We start from the raw sequence: 15,295 nt of genomic DNA, 5'->3' as shown, positions 1-15,295 counted from the left end.
TAGCTGAATTTTGACTGAGAAAACCCCCCCTTTTCCGCAAAAGTGATATGAAAAGGGCTTTTCGAAGTGTTTGGCCGTATGATTCTGTGTCTGATAGAACAACACGTTCCATTATAAGAGGCAGTCGAACCTGCAGAAGTGAATGGATTGTGCAGTCGTATCACGTACCAACACCTGTTCTACTGTAGGATAGCCATTCAGGAAATACCCGGTCTTACGTGAGGCAACATCAAGCTTCTCGCATTCGACGAGCAACCCGTTGCCGAGCAAACTGCTGAGGGCACCGCCATTATTACCATTACCATTTTTCTTATTGCAACAGACAAAAGTCTGTACGCCTCCCCAGCTTTCTTGGGCTTGTAAGACGGTAATACCTCCATAGGGATGGTCCCTGTGCATTTGAGGCGAGGCCACGACGAAAATGAGTACAGCGGCGGAAACGATGAAGTGCATTTTAACGGCGATGAATGATAAGTAACTTAGTTAGCAGAGTTCGAGTGATGCGCACGGTGGAAAAGAATGCACATGTGTGGTTGAGCAATCACTGTGTGAAGCAAGTCTGCACTGCCTGGCAGGACATACTGTCTTGAGTGGCTTATCATGTTTGTCTTCTACTTGTGCGTAGTGCTTTCCATAAGTTCCGAGTCTTGCCTGCTGTACGATTGTCCATTCTGCTTTCTAGTGTCATTCTAGCTCGAAGAATCTTTCTTTGAAGCGCCATCGTTTTATTTCTGACCATTTGGGTGGTAAAATATATATTCGAATGTTAAATTTAGAGATAGTAAACCTTTACTATGGTTGAATCCTTACACTGGATCTATTGCGCTTCCACGTTAAATCGATCAAATCATAACTATTTACCTAAAGAGCATTTTCTGTGGACTCTTAAAGTCCACAGAAAATACTGATGGAACTGCCGAGCGGCTCCCCCGCATCTCGCGTACTGCCGAGCGGCTACGAAGATCGATTTCCTTTCCTCCCCACGTACCAAGATCCTCTTTCACCAATACCGATTTCATTGCTTAGGCAATTGTGTCCGTCCTCCACATATATATTGCATCCAAAGCCAAAGGCAATTAACCTTCTGTTGTTTGTTTTTCAAGATTCATTCTCTTTGTTTACTAGGATTCGAATTGGTCAGTCAGTATACGACAAGTTTGGTTGGAGAACAGTTTAAGTTGTTTCACCGACTAGCGTCTCAGCGCCAACCTGAGGTATCGAAATCTACGCAAGGGATTGAAGCCCACAAAGGGAAATTACACCAGGAGACCTCTCCTCTTCAAATATCAACCACTATGTCAGACTCTGATATTAGGGCGTCAAAGCCCAGCTCCCTCCGGGCCGCTGCCCAGCATATATCTGATGCGGTAGACGGATATGAATCGGATCTATACACAATTAACTCAGAGGTATATTACGGAGCACTATTTCATTAACATAAAATCTGAGGCACCAGCGCTGACATCGCCGATAATATTAGATTCAAAGCAAGCCTGAGCTGTGCTTCAAGGAGTTCCATGCTCATGACGTCATTGTTGCTTTTCTCGAGAAATGCGGATTGGCAGTAACCAAAAGGGCATTCGGGTTGGAGACTTCGTTTCTTGCGGAATATGGCGAAGGAGGTCGAGTAGTGACGTTCTGCGCTGAGTACGATGCATTGCCTGAGATCGGACATGGATGCGGTCACAACTTAATTGCAGCCTCGTCAATCGCGGCGTTCCTGGGGGCTGTTGCCGCTGTGAAGCAATCCTCCGCGCCTGGGAGGGTCCAATTGCTCGGTTGTCCGGCAGAAGAAGGGGGAGGTGGGAAATTGAAGTTGATTGAAGCTGGCGCATTTGCTAATGTTGATGCTGCTTTGATGATTCACCCCACACCGCCAGTCGATCATTCGACGCCAGACATTGCGGGTATTTCTTATGGAACCTGCCTTGCCGCATGTGGGATGAATGCAGCTTTTATTGGAAAGCCAGCACATGCTGCGGCAATGCCATGGGCTGGAGTTAATGCTTTAGATGCTGCCACACTATCCTATACAGCAATAGGTTTGCTTCGACAGCATATCAAGCCGAGCGATCGAATCAATATCATCATGCCGGAAGGAGGAACTGCCCACAATGTAATTCCGGAAAAAAGCCTTACACGGTGCAATGTACGGTCAGAGAACGCTTCACAGATGTATTCTCTGAAAGAGCGTGTGGAGAATTGTTTCAAGGGAGCTGCTACTGCTACGGGTTGCACCCTGAATCTTACTGAGGTGTATGAACTTCCATTTCGATGCTTTGCAAAGTACGAGCTAATCAATATACAATTGACAGCATGGCACCGTATACAGATATCCGACCAAATGAAGCCCTTTGTGCAGAGTTCTCCGACTCAATGCAAGAGCAGGGCCGAAAATTCCTGTGCAACCTGGAGAAAAGAGAACTGAGTTCATTTAGTACTGATATGGGTAAAGAACCTCTCCTGGCCACAATTACGGATATACATACTAAATCCATCATTCCAGGTAATGTCAGCTACGAGGTCCCATCTTTCCATGGCAATTTCTGTATCTCCACTGCGCTTGGTGTTGGACTCCATACAGAGGAGTTTAGAGATGCAGCAAAGACTTACGAGTCTCACAAGCGGGCTATGGGTGTCGGAAAAGGTATGGCAGCCGCGGGACTTCGAGTTCTCCTGGATGATGAATTCGCCTCGCTCGTTAAGCGTAACTTCGAGGCAGACAAAAAGACCAGATAATCATCATCTGTTCAACATGATTATGGGATCTGTGTTTGATGACGCCCTTCTTGATTATATCATCAATGCCATTTTCAGACGTATAAGCAGCCCAATATCAGTCTTGTTAACCCTATTCATGAATCTAGTTTTCTTCATACTAGTAGGTACAATAGCATAAAACGGTAAATTTCGAAATTATCTCTGTGCTACTCACTGATATTGTTTCTTTCTCTCCTAGAGAATTGAATTGAGTAGAAATAGATTATCGCTTCATGTGGTCGATTTGTTAAATATACCCAATACTCGGCCAAGGACTAATGAGCGAACCTGAAGTCTAACCTTTGGCTGCCCTGGATATCAGTGTTCCTTATATAGTCATTCCGCTCATCTTCTGTCATAGCATTCCAAATCTTGTCTCGTCTATTGTTTTCCCAAACATAGTATACCTTGGCCCCAACGAACAACGCAATGGCCAGAACGGCGATCGCAATTAGAGCCGAATTGCCCCGGCGATATTTAGGCTTGTCATCATCTCGATAGATGAAGTATGCAGCTATATCGCCCATTTGTACAGACATCTATATGGAGTGTTAGCATTTAATTGGAGTTTGCTTCTGGTGTGACAAACATTATATAGAGCTGCTGAGACGGAACGATTGCCGACATTGTTCGAGTTTCTGGATGCCCACGCAACAACGATTGCTAGAAAAGTTAGAGTTATTCAACCCTGCTAGTTCTTTAGGGCTCGACATACCATGACAGTAGGGATAACTCAGAAGAACAGTGACGAGGGCATATGTACCCCAAGAATTATCAATTACGTCTGGCCAGACACGCAGAGCAATTACACATGGTAAAACCCAGATTGGTTGGAAAACGGCGACCATGGACCATTGATTAAGCCGACTTGAAATCCAGGTGATGATCAATAGAGTGATTATATGAATCACACTCGCAGGGATTGTGAGAAGATTGGTCTCGAACTTGTCGAATCCGACTGACCGAAGCGTAAGAGTGATGTACGAGTTGACGGGTGATTGTGGAATATAGGCTACCACGCCGATCATGTAGATTGGCCACAGATGGTAATCTTTTACCGCATTCCAGAGTCTTTTCGGGGTAATCGCCTGTCTATTGTGCATATCACCTTTGGAAGGATCATCGCGCAGGACTCGATTAGCTACAATTGCGACTTCGCGGTCGTTGAACCAGCCGTTGGGTCGGAACCAGGTTTTTGTTTGAACGACCGACGCCGGCATCATGAAAAATGATACAAGTCCAATGGTAAGAGTGATCACTCCTTCAATAAGAAACAGCCATTGCCATCCTGCCATACCATGTACACCGCTCAAGTGGAAAACTGCAAAGGCAAGGAGCGATGTCACGATGGTTGTGACGGAGAGTGATGTCCAAAAGAAGCTGCAGAAAATAGCGAACCAATATTAGTAGAGATCGGGCTGAGTGAGATGTTGCACATACCTCAGTCGGATAGGAAGCTCTCTCGATGTGTAAAAATATGAGAGCCAGAGAACAATATCAGGAATGAACCCGCCCTATGTAACATTTCGTAAGAACCTGAACTTCCAAGCTTGCAGATTTACTTTGATAACTTACCTCCAACATGCCCAGTAAGCATCTTGTTACTAAAAATGTCGCCCGGCCGTTCAAACGGCATTGCGATATAGCAACAACAGACCAAATCACAATTTGGATAGGTATCCAACGATCTGGTCCAAGCTTTTTAGAGATAAGCTGAGAGGGTAGTTCCGCACATAGAAACGCTATACGGAAGGCGATGTTGCCGTAGTTATAGTCTGACAAAGAAGAATGAGCAATACTTTCTCGTTATTCGAATAATCGTTTCAGAGAAGTGGTAGATCGATCGAATACCATCTTACTTACCATTTGTAGTCAAGTTCAAGTCTGCCAGGAATGTATCAGAAACCGCTTGAACAAGATTCCCTCGATCAACCTGCAACGCAAAGAACATAATACACTGTAAAGGTCAAAATAAGTATTTAATTGAAAGTGGAGGGAAATCAGATAGCAAACATACAGCCCATAGACAAATTCGCCAATCAAGCTTTCGGACTATAGCCTTCTCTTCCTCCGCCGTCCATGTAAGTGAAGGATCAAATACATGCCGACATTCATATTGCGCCTTTTCATAGACGGTTCGCCAATATTCCGCGGCCTCAGGGTCCAAGAATGGATTTCTATTGTCGCGATTTTCACCATCTGGCTCCAAAGTCCCGTAGCTTCTTTTTTGTTCATGTGGTAAACTTTCACTCACGGTCGTCACCGACGTAGTCGGGGTTTTTCCTTCGATCGCGCTCATCACTGAAGATATGCAATCCGAGGGCTAATGTGCTTTATTTCTCCATTCGATGGAACGAGTCCGAGTTGTGTAGGAATCGTACAGTTTTATAGTGTTTCAGTCGCCATCGGAAGGGTCTTCTATTTTCTGAGGTAGAGATGGCGATAGTACTGCGTGCCATGATGTGCTATGATGTGCTAGAGGGGGTATGTCAGTGGCATGGGAACTTGGTGCTTTTTTAGACATCTCCGCGCTTGGCAGTGCAAGCCTTTGTTAAGCCTTGAGAAGATTCAGATAAAGACTAGGCGAATGGCCAAGTTGTAATTGGCGTTCACTGGTAACTTCAATTTAACGTTGAAGTTGAAGTGGTAGCTTTAGAGACAGCAAAACGAATCTCCCCAGGCAACGCATAGTAAACTGTGAAAGTAACTCGAGTTCCTAAGAGCCTAAGAACAAAAGCATTACACTGTAATGCCCTGCTACTCATAAGGTCATGGCGGCATTCATTTGAGTTGCAAGTGTTGCCAATAGAAAGCGTGAGGTATAGCGGGCCAAGACAAACGCAATGGACACCAAAATGAACACATCTAGATAAGGGCACTACGAGCCCTTCACAAATACCCTAACTCGGCTCTATTTGGTCCTCGGCAATTTTCATTTCCCTTTTTCTTTACACCTACTGGGTAGATTTGAATCCTCCGATCGCTTGATCTAGACTCTTAGGGCTCCCGTTTCATGTCTGTTTCTCGGCAGTACTATGCTGAGAGAAAGCAGTGATTTGGCATTCTGAAAACCATCATCTATTTCCCTCATCCAAGGTCTGGCAATATGAGGATTCCAAAACGTGCGGTGCGTTTGCCATGCTATGAGCAGAACGACGTGGTGGTGGGCCACTGGTAGTTATACAATGACATTTAGGTATGTTTATGTCAACATGATAATTTGCGATAGATAGTAATATGCGGTTATTTCAGACATTTTCATGGCCCGGGGGCAAATATATAAATTTGGTCCATTCCCCAAAAAATGGCAGTGCGGAGTTTACAGGTAGCCGTTATACAGTACAAGCAGGAGAGCGCGGCACATGACACTTAAACATTGGGCACGCATGACCTTTTACATGTGCCAATGAGAATTCAATTACTTCCTGGGTAAGAATACTCACTATCCAGGTATATGCTTAAATTAGAGCATACATACTGTTTCGTGGTACATAAAACCATTTGATGCTTAGGTAGTGTAACAATTGAAGCCCTTCGACCCTGCTTATGAGACCTATCACATGATCCAGGTCTCCATGTACGATAGAACTGGAAGAAGCCTCTCTCTTCTCCTTCTCTCCTCGGCTTGATTACTTCGTCAATACTACTGTTTCTTTTGATTCATCTGAGTTCTTACAGGTAGTGTAGTTAGCGCATTAGAGTACCCCCACTTGACTTTTAGTAAGATGGTATGTTAATATCACTCGATTTATGAATAATACAACGAGGTATACTTCTACATACGTGAATGTCTTTATATACGTAGTGATATTCCACGGCCCGAGCTAATGACTGACAGCTTCTACAGTAGGGGGTTCTGGGGAAAGACAGAAGCTCATAGAAAGGCTCCACTCCGGTGGGTCTCCGCTTTCGCAACATCTCATCAGGGAGTCTTGGATCCGGCAGTTACCCGGGGACCTTTCAGATGGATGCGAACACAGCTTGCCGCTGGCTTTTTGGGAGCAGAAGTAACCATTGGTCAAGTCAGAATCACCTTGCAGCCATGACCCCGCCGATCTCCGTTCGCATTGGAACCAAATAATGCGCGACGAAGAAGCAGCGTAGAATTGCGCCATCTGGTCCCGTCTCCATTGGCTCCAGGTGGGAGATTGTCGGCCGATTTGGCTGACACTCATGATAGTCGGCCGATAGGTAGTGAGAAAAGGAAAGGAAGGGTTGGAAGATTTGAGATATATTCCTTGGAATTGAGTTAGATATTCGCTATAAGAATTGGAGAGAAGAGGTTACAGAATTAGGTCCGGAAGAAGACACTCTGGGGTGAATCTAGAGACGCCCCTGGGGATTCAGGCAGTAAGGCATTAATGTAGGAACTCCGCGCTAAACATCCCACTTGAAATCAACCAATCATATAATCTAAGGCCCGGGCGGTGAGCAATTGCGTGATGGCGACTGCCGGATGAGGTAAGTCGATCAATGGGTGGTTCGAGAGGGAAGGTACGATGGTGTGCGCCGTGGAGGGGCTCGGGTTCCTGCCTATTTGAATGCTCCTGTTCCCCTCTTACCATTCTTTCTTCTTTTCATCTCTCCATTTTCTCTTTCATCTCTCAACCTCATTTCTTCTTAATCACTCACAATGGCCGCCGAGCGTGCTCCTCCGTATGTTGCATCTACATCAGAGCTAAGCTAGATATTTCTAGCTTACCCATTGGGGATCTATTCGTCTCAATGGCATTTGGAAAACTAGACTCAATTGCTAACCATGTCGCCATCAGTCTCCGTCTGGGCTCCGTTGCCCCCAACTTCGACTCCGAGACCTCCAATGGTCCCATCAGCTTCCACGACTTCATCGGCGACAAGTGGGCTGTCCTCTTCTCCCACCCCGATGACTTCACCCCTATCTGCACCACTGAGCTGGGCGCTTTCGCCAAGCTCGAGCCCGAGTTCACTGCTCGTGGTGTCAAGCTGATCGGTCTCAGCGCCAACAACGTTGACTCTCACCACCGCTGGATCAAGGATATCGATGAGGTCACCGGCTCCAAGCTGACTTTCCCCATCATCTCCGACCCCGAGCGCAAGGTCGCCTACCTGTACGACATGGTTGACTACCAGGACACCACCAATGTTGACTCCAAGGGTCTGGCTCTGACCATCCGCTCCGTCTTCATCATCGACCCCTCCAAGAAGATCCGTCTCATCCTGACCTACCCCGCTTCCACTGGCCGTAACACCGCCGAGGTTCTCCCGTGTTATCGATGCTCTTCAGACCACCGAGAAGCAGGGTGTGACCACTCCCATCAACTGGCTGCCCGGTGATGATGTCGTTATCCCCCCTACTGTCTCCACTGAGGATGCCAAGAAGAAGTTCGGTGAGATTCGCGAGGTCAAGCCGTAAGTCATACCTTCATTGCATTGTATCGAAAATTCAGGATACTAATATTGTAATAGTTACCTCCGTTTCACCAAGCTTCCCAGCCAGTAAATGGTTAATTACGATGTGACGTGAAAAGAGAGAACTTATGTTTCGTGGGGTACTATTTTTAAGGCCCGCTTGATACCAATATTTAAATGATTTACTTCTTATTTGCCTGTGATTTGTAGATCCAAAAAGTAAATGTGTTCAAGTATCTTGAGGACCAAGCTGCTCAGAAGATACTGAATACTGAAGTATCCATGAATCGACTGTGGTGGCCTATTCATAGTCTACATCAAAAAATAGGTATGTTTTGATTGTGGCCCAATGCAGTCCTAGCGCAGAATGAATATCATCTTGTTCTCATGCTGCATTTCATACTTGGGCGACACAAGGAGCACGTTACACTAGGGTACTCTCTATTTCAATATATGTCACGGATGTATCATATAGGTAGTTCTTCAATACATCAAGTGATACTCAGATATGATATTTGATATTATTGCTAAACTACATACCCTCTACTACACTATAGATTACCCCTTTCCTTCTAGAAGGATTCCTCATCGGCTCCACCCGCCCCGGAAAGGAGAAACGTTGAGACCGCCTTTTTTGTGCCGATCCAACGTCCACAACTGCCATTTCATCGTGTTGGACTTTTCTTCGAGTTTTCAGGGCTAAAATTGATTTCTTTTGGTCCCAGCTAAGATTGTTCTCTCTGATCGATTCGGATATTGATCATTACGCCGGTCAGCCATCGGGTCACCCCCTTCAAGTCCTCCGATCAGCAACCCACACCTAATTCGATCGTGACGCATCCACTGATAAGAGAAGGGAAAAGAAAAAAGAAAGGGACAGGACGCAGCTGTCATATGCACGAGACTGAGACATTATCCCTCCGACACATCCCGAGGATAGGAGTCAAAACGAACCACCAACGGTCTACGACTCCCTTGAAATTGGAACCCCCTTCGCGGTGGGGAATCCCTGTCCACAATGATGTCCAGAAGCCAGTCGAGTCTGGGTTACCTAGATGCAGTCCGTGATGAAGCCTCTGCGCCTGGGGTGTCCCCATCTATCAATCAACCATCCTCATCCGGTCCGATCAATCTGTCCGGCCTGGTGTGCAATGTTCGTCGTACCACCGGAAAGGAGCCTCACCCCCTGGTGGGCGCGACCACCACAATTCTCGGCGATAAGTTATATGTCTTTGGAGGTCGGGTTCTCTCGCGCAGTCGTCCTCATTTGACAGCGGACCTTTATGAATTGGATTTGATCCGTCGTCACTGGACCAAGATTGACCCCGTTGGTGACATCCCGCCTCCGCGTTATTTCCACAGCGTGTGTGCTTTGGGCGACAATAAATTGGTCGCCTATGGAGGTATGTCTCCAGCGCCGGGCACGCCTCGTGACCCGAACAATCCAGGTAGCTCGACAGAATCGCAGTCTGAGGTGGTTGTTATGTCGGATATTCATATCTTCGATGTACCCTCGCGAAGATGGACTCGAGTTGCGGCCCATGAATCACCCCAGGGAAGATATGCCCACTGTGCAACAATCATGCCGTCAAGTGCGAGCTTTACTTCAGCCAGTGCGCCGCTGTCCGCGATTCATCATAACCCGGAGTCTACCACGCCCCATCAGGGCTCCCTTGGCGTGGATATCGATGGCTTTGGAGGTGCTGAAATGGTTGTCGTCGGTGGCCAGGATAGCTCCAACCACTACATTGAGCAAATTAGTGTCTTTAACCTTCGCAGTCTGAAATGGACCAATACCAGCCCCCTTGGCCGCAGCTGCGGTGCGTACCGCAGTGTCGTTGCTCCGCTAGTGGGCATGGATGTTTCAGAGATTGGAGCCGCAGCCCCGGACAGAGAATCGCACGAGCCGATTGAGAACACCGACGAGCCTGGCTGCCCCATGCTTATTTACTCGAATTATAACTTCCTTGATGTCAAGTTGGAGCTGCAAGTACGTCTGCCGGATGGGCGTCTTGTCGAGCGACCGATGCAGAGCCAGGCTTCTCCTCCGGGCCTTCGATTCCCCAATGGTGGTATTATCAACGGCCACTTTGTGGTTAGTGGAACTTATCTCACATCTTCCAAGCAAGAATATGCCCTTTGGGCTTTGGACCTGAAGACTTTGACTTGGGGCAGGATTGATGCCGGTGGCTCAGTCTTTGGCCACGGAAGTTGGAACCGTGGCGTCCTTTGGCCGCGTCGGAGCACGTTTGTGATTTTGGGTCATCGGAAGCGCAGCCTCGTTGAGGATTATAATCATCGCCGAATCAATTTCTCCCATGTTTGCATGGTGGAATTAGAAGCTTTTGGGCTCTATAATAACCCGTCTCGCACTGCCCCAACCTCCGGATATAAATCATACAGCTCGCCATCGGTTCCTGCGTCTTTGCAACAGAAACTGACACAGTTGACGACAAGTCGACCTTTATCTGCTGCGTCAGATGAACTTGGTAAAATTGCTTTATCTCTTCACGAAATGTCTGATATGGAGTTGCAAGCTGTTGGCGGAGAGCGAATTCCTGTCAACTCCCGTATCCTAGCTCGGCGCTGGGGGCCCTATTTCATTCATCTTTTGCGCGAGTCCACCGAAGAGGACATTGTTGGTGGAGCCACTCTTCGTCCAGCACAGATGCATCCGAGCCGTAACTCCAGTATTACTATTACTCCATCTATTGGACAGAACAGCAGCTACTCTAATGCAACCACGCTGATCAATCCCGCAGTGCCATCTAAGGCACTTTTGGAAAACCTTGAGGCACCATCTGCTCATAGCCTCACCCCTACCTCTCGACCTCGGGTGCTATATCTCCCTCACACCATTCTTACTCTCCAAATACTCGTCCAATACCTTTACACCTCCGCTATTCCTCCCCCGGGATCATCTCTTTGCACACCGCAGATTCTCTGCTCCCTTCTTCAACTCGCCCGCCCTTACCAGGTAAACGGTCTCCTCGAAGCAACCGTGGAACGACTCCATCAAGTTCTTGACGGCCGCAATGCAGCAGCCGTATTCAACGCTGCTGCCATGGCCGCCGGAGGAGGTCGCGGTACAGGCTTCACTAGCGGAGTAGGCACACTGGAAGCTCTGAACGGAGCACAGGGCCGCAACGGCTCAATCGCCCTATCGGAAACAAATCATTCGCAAAACAGCGTCCTCCACGCGTCAGACTCCTCAGACACCGAACACGGCGCTGCCTCAGTTTCCGCCTCAAGCAGCACAAATGACCTCACAAACTTCGCTCGCGGGATTCCATCCCTCCGCATCGATACAAATCTCTCCCAACAGCGCGGTCGTTCCCGCGGTGACCGTGAAGACTCAATTAGCAATGCCAGCACCGCGACCTCCGCATCCAGCGCTAGCTACAGCCAATCCGACTCTGAATTCGTCAGTGATAGCGAAAGCCGCTCTGCTTCACGCTCGCATCACCGTCGTGATACGGATATTCGGCCTGGAAGGGAAATTTGGACTGGTGATTTGAGTAGTGTTATTGGGTTACAGAAGCGTGGTTTGAGGGGATTGATGGAGGGTAGAAGGATGCGTGAGCGCAGCGCTAAACCGCCTAGTACGAGCAGCGGGTCGACTTCTGTGCCTCCCTCGGCTAGTTCGGGGGATCTTCATCAGTTACCTCTGCAGGGTGTTGCGGGATAAATTTGCCGGTGATGGGCTGCCTATAGCATATGGCATTTCATTGGGGGTTTACTTATTTCCTCATTTTCCTTGTGATCGATCGATCTTATTTTATTTGAACACCAACGGATGGATCATGTTTGTTATTTAGTATTGTTGATATTCCCAGCTGGCTGGGTCAAAATGGAACGATTCACCACGCATGAATATAATTCTTTGTTCAATTTCGGGCTTCACCCAAGCTCATCTTCTCATATTCGAAGATAGCCTCTCGAGATCGAATATTAGAGCGCCGTGGATCGAGACTCAGGTCACTAGAAGTTACTCCGTTTCTCTCCATACCTTAGTTGACAATATCTAAAGGGATGAAAAAAAAACTCGTTGTAAAATGTACATCGTGAATTCCATAATTCCGCAAGTAAAAATATTCGAATGGTCAGACTAGTAATATACAAAAAGAGACTGCCGGTGCAATCTCCGCTTTAACGCCCAATATCAAACAGCACGCGGGATGTAATAAGCACTCTGCAACCCCTAGCCACGCCATATCATGAAGACGACGAATTGACCAGTTTCTTTGGCTGTTTTTCACCATAGACTAGATAGTCGTAAGCCTTCCGCTCAGAAGACAATAAAAGTGAAGAACTTACCCCGTTCATAAAGAATCCACGACGTGTACATAACAATCGGTAACGCTACAATCGTAGAAGTCCATCTGTGACAATCAATATCCTTATACACAATCAAGTACACCAACAATAAAATATTCTCCATCACCGATACACGAATCTAACAAATAAGAGAAGACAAACTTACCGTCGCGCAGCAGCCCTATACTCCTTTGTCTGACGAATATCCTGCGGAGACTTCGGCAGGGCAGGACGGGGTGGAATCCATCGTGGACCGCTGTTGGGTGGTTGGCTTGGGATTCGGAGTTTAGGCTGATTTTGTGAAGCTGGTCGTGTCATTTTGTGTGTTGGGATTGTTCGATGGTGATTTAAAGTTGAAGTTGATGTGGTGCTTTTTACGAGGGAAATTTGCGGAGGTTTGAATCGTTGTGATGCCTGGGGTTTAAGGTGTCGATATTGATTGAAAATTGGATAACGCGAGTTCTGCGAGTTATTGGAATATGGAGAAAGTGAGGGTCACTTTGAATGGAATTGCCCTTAATTTAATGATGAATATTTCTCATATAGGTCATCTTGAAATGATTGGTACATGAGTAGATGCCGAAGTTGGCGCATCAATTTACAGCCCGAAATACTTATTAGCTTAGGCGTGCAGGAAGCGACTCAATACAACTCTCCCAGCTACATTATTTTGCCGTGACCTTTACGCAGATGACCACTATTAGTAGCCGGTGAACTGTGGTGTGGCATTAGAAGGCTCAAGATCCCTCATAGTACAGGTTGACGGCATGGGACGTACTACGCAGTAGCAACATCATTATCACCAACCTTGTCGATGGTTTTGCTTTCTTGCCTTGGAAAACAAGAAAACTACTCGTACGAGAAGAAAGATTGAATACGGGTACAAGTATAGCAAATACCGAAATAGAATATCAATGATATCCCGTTGTTGCGAATTATCCATTAACTCCACGCTATGCTATCGATCATATGCATATCTTCATAAAATTTTGCTTCAGACAGACTAGCCACGTCCCCGACCACGACCTCGACCCCGAGGTGTTCCACCGCGAGATGATCCTCGAGTTTGATTATTATTTTTATGTTTTGATCGAGGCGTGCCGTTTGAGGAAGTTCCCCCACGTCCGCCACGGCTCTGACCTCGGGATTTGGCTCCACGCGATGTGGTATTCGTATTTGATGTCTGCACATGCGCGACGCCAGATTCTTCCCTTTCTGCGTCGGTGGGAGGCTTGAGCTTTAGCTTCAGTCGTTGGATCTTGGGCTTCTCTTCCTGAGTTGCTGTCGCCGCCGTCACTATCGTCGCGGTTTCTGTCGTGGTCCCTGTCGCCGCCGCAGGTGTCGCCGCTCTTGGCGTTGTAGTACCATTCGCGACATATTTGCTGGGTTGTCGACGTTTGGCTTTGCGGGCATCCTCCTCTAGATTAAATTGAGAGCGCTTTCTCTTACAAGCCTGAGCCCGAGCCTTTTCCTCTGCGATATCTTCAGTCGCAAACTCGGTTGCGATACAGAACGGAATATTGCGATCACCAAGCAAAGGGGGGGAACCCGAGGTTAGAGTTATTCTCGATATCCTTTTCCAAACGAGAAGACACGGGTGGTAGAGGCAGTTTGTCATCGGCATAAGTGTGTGGTGCACGGTAGGGACAAGTTTCCGGCGGAGTCAAGAGAAACTCCTCGCCGCTTTTGTTGATATAGCCTGTCCGAGCCCAACCATCACATAGAAGCTCAGGCTCTATTATTTTTTCAAAGTCTTTGATGCTAGGTGATTTCGGGGGTTCGATAATGGGTTCAACATTTGCCTCTCCGTTGACAGCCCCCGCATTCTTGGTCGGTGGTTCTGCTGGTTCTGCTTCTTCGGTGGCCGCGGGGTCGCCAGGGGGAGAAGTGGGGATGGTAGCATCTTCCACAGTCGATTTGGTCAACGAAGGCTCTTCGAATGCCTGGCGTGCACTCGCGATGATTTGTTCTGGGTCAGATGAAAGCCCGAAATCTTTGTTGAGAGCAGCAAAAACAATTTCGTACAACTTCTGGCCAGCTTCGTCGGTAGTCAGCTTGATCTGGAGAGGGGAGGGTTTGTTCCTCCTCATTTGCTTGAATATTTTGCTAGCTCGTTTTGATTTGGTTGGTTTTTGTTTCATTTTTCTCGGTTCCACGTCAGCGTCAGCATCCGCATCATTCTCTTGCGGAGTAGCCTCTGATGTTGCTGTGCCAGGTATTGCTTTCTTCTGACGGGGTTTCTTCTGCGAATTGAGAGCCTCGATGGCACGAGTTGTGAGTTTTCGAGGTCTCGCTGATGATCGCGTAGCAGAAGAAGCACTGGTCGGTGATAGGTCACTGATCGTGTGACCCTGCGTAGATTCTCCTCTCCCGTCATGAGTGACGTCCCAGTCCAAAGAATTTACAGTTTCAGGAAAATCCAACTCGCCCAGTTGATTCTGCGGTATCTCAAGCGCTGCTGCTCTTCGAGTCTTTCGACTGCTTTGATTTAAGGTTGATTTCGGTGTTTCCTTGGTTGGGGTATAAACATTTGAAAGCCGGGACGGTCGTGCCTGGAAGGTCTGACGACGATTTGAAGGTGTATCTGGTGAGGCATTCTGTGATTTCCCATTCGATACTGACTTGGGTGACGATGAGCTTGAAGCGTAGAGGTGTAGATTGTATGAATTATCGGATGTGAGGTCATTGGTTTTGCTCGATCGACCGGTTTGCATGATAGATTTGGTCGGAGTAGGAACTCTTGATGACCGACGAGAAGGGGCCATAGTAGCGTGATTTGTGCGCGCAGGCAATGAATTACGGTGCGCTCTCTTTGGAGGCATAATGAAGG

At 47.4% G+C, this 15,295-nt stretch overlaps 7 protein-coding genes across 7 annotated transcripts; 3 read left to right on the top strand and 4 right to left on the bottom strand.

The window, feature by feature from the left end:
• Positions 1-111: 111 nt before the first annotated feature.
• Positions 112-453, bottom strand: N7469_008662 (Hydrophobin; the record flags this gene model as incomplete). The annotated part of the gene is made up of 1 exon (XM_056647580.1): positions 112-453. The coding sequence occupies one exon, from the start codon at positions 451-453 to the stop codon at positions 112-114; it is 342 nt and encodes a 113-aa protein (XP_056497345.1).
• An 842-nt stretch (positions 454-1,295) lies between these two features.
• On the top strand, positions 1,296-2,739 carry N7469_008661 (M20 family metallopeptidase; the record flags this gene model as incomplete). Its single annotated transcript, XM_056647579.1, has 3 exons — positions 1,296-1,409; positions 1,481-2,256; positions 2,316-2,739. 3 exons carry the CDS (start codon positions 1,296-1,298, stop codon positions 2,737-2,739), a joined length of 1,314 nt encoding a protein of 437 aa, XP_056497344.1.
• A 296-nt stretch (positions 2,740-3,035) lies between these two features.
• N7469_008660 (uncharacterized protein) lies at positions 3,036-5,059 on the bottom strand (the record flags this gene model as incomplete). The annotated part of the gene is made up of 7 exons (XM_056647578.1): positions 3,036-3,299; positions 3,350-3,423; positions 3,476-4,140; positions 4,201-4,274; positions 4,336-4,535; positions 4,624-4,717; positions 4,778-5,059. The coding sequence occupies 7 exons, from the start codon at positions 5,057-5,059 to the stop codon at positions 3,036-3,038; spliced, it is 1,653 nt and encodes a 550-aa protein (XP_056497343.1).
• A 2,334-nt stretch (positions 5,060-7,393) lies between these two features.
• N7469_008659 (peroxiredoxin) lies at positions 7,394-8,239 on the top strand (the record flags this gene model as incomplete). The annotated part of the gene is made up of 4 exons (XM_056647577.1): positions 7,394-7,416; positions 7,458-7,995; positions 8,039-8,148; positions 8,206-8,239. 4 exons carry the CDS (start codon positions 7,394-7,396, stop codon positions 8,237-8,239), a joined length of 705 nt encoding a protein of 234 aa, XP_056497342.1.
• A 927-nt stretch (positions 8,240-9,166) lies between these two features.
• N7469_008658 (putative regulatory protein Ral2) lies at positions 9,167-11,836 on the top strand (the record flags this gene model as incomplete). The annotated part of the gene is made up of 1 exon (XM_056647576.1): positions 9,167-11,836. One exon carries the CDS (start codon positions 9,167-9,169, stop codon positions 11,834-11,836), a length of 2,670 nt encoding a protein of 889 aa, XP_056497341.1.
• Positions 11,837-12,363: 527 nt separating this feature from the next.
• Positions 12,364-12,783, bottom strand: N7469_008657 (uncharacterized protein; the record flags this gene model as incomplete). Its single annotated transcript, XM_056647575.1, has 3 exons — positions 12,364-12,413; positions 12,466-12,530; positions 12,632-12,783. The coding sequence occupies 3 exons, from the start codon at positions 12,781-12,783 to the stop codon at positions 12,364-12,366; spliced, it is 267 nt and encodes an 88-aa protein (XP_056497340.1).
• Positions 12,784-13,468: 685 nt separating this feature from the next.
• Positions 13,469-15,287, bottom strand: N7469_008656 (putative GPI-anchored cell surface glycoprotein; the record flags this gene model as incomplete). Its single annotated transcript, XM_056647574.1, has 2 exons — positions 13,469-13,960; positions 14,061-15,287. 2 exons carry the CDS (start codon positions 15,285-15,287, stop codon positions 13,469-13,471), a joined length of 1,719 nt encoding a protein of 572 aa, XP_056497339.1.
• Between the last annotated feature and the right edge of the window lie 8 nt (positions 15,288-15,295).

Source organism: Penicillium citrinum, assembly GCF_028827155.1.
Source record: "Penicillium citrinum strain IBT 23319 chromosome Unknown utg000008l:1.0-2707905.0:1.0-2709502.0, whole genome shotgun sequence".
NCBI classification, from domain to species: Eukaryota; Fungi; Ascomycota; class Eurotiomycetes; order Eurotiales; family Aspergillaceae; genus Penicillium; species Penicillium citrinum.
This window is presented reverse-complemented; position numbering and strand designations above follow the sequence as displayed.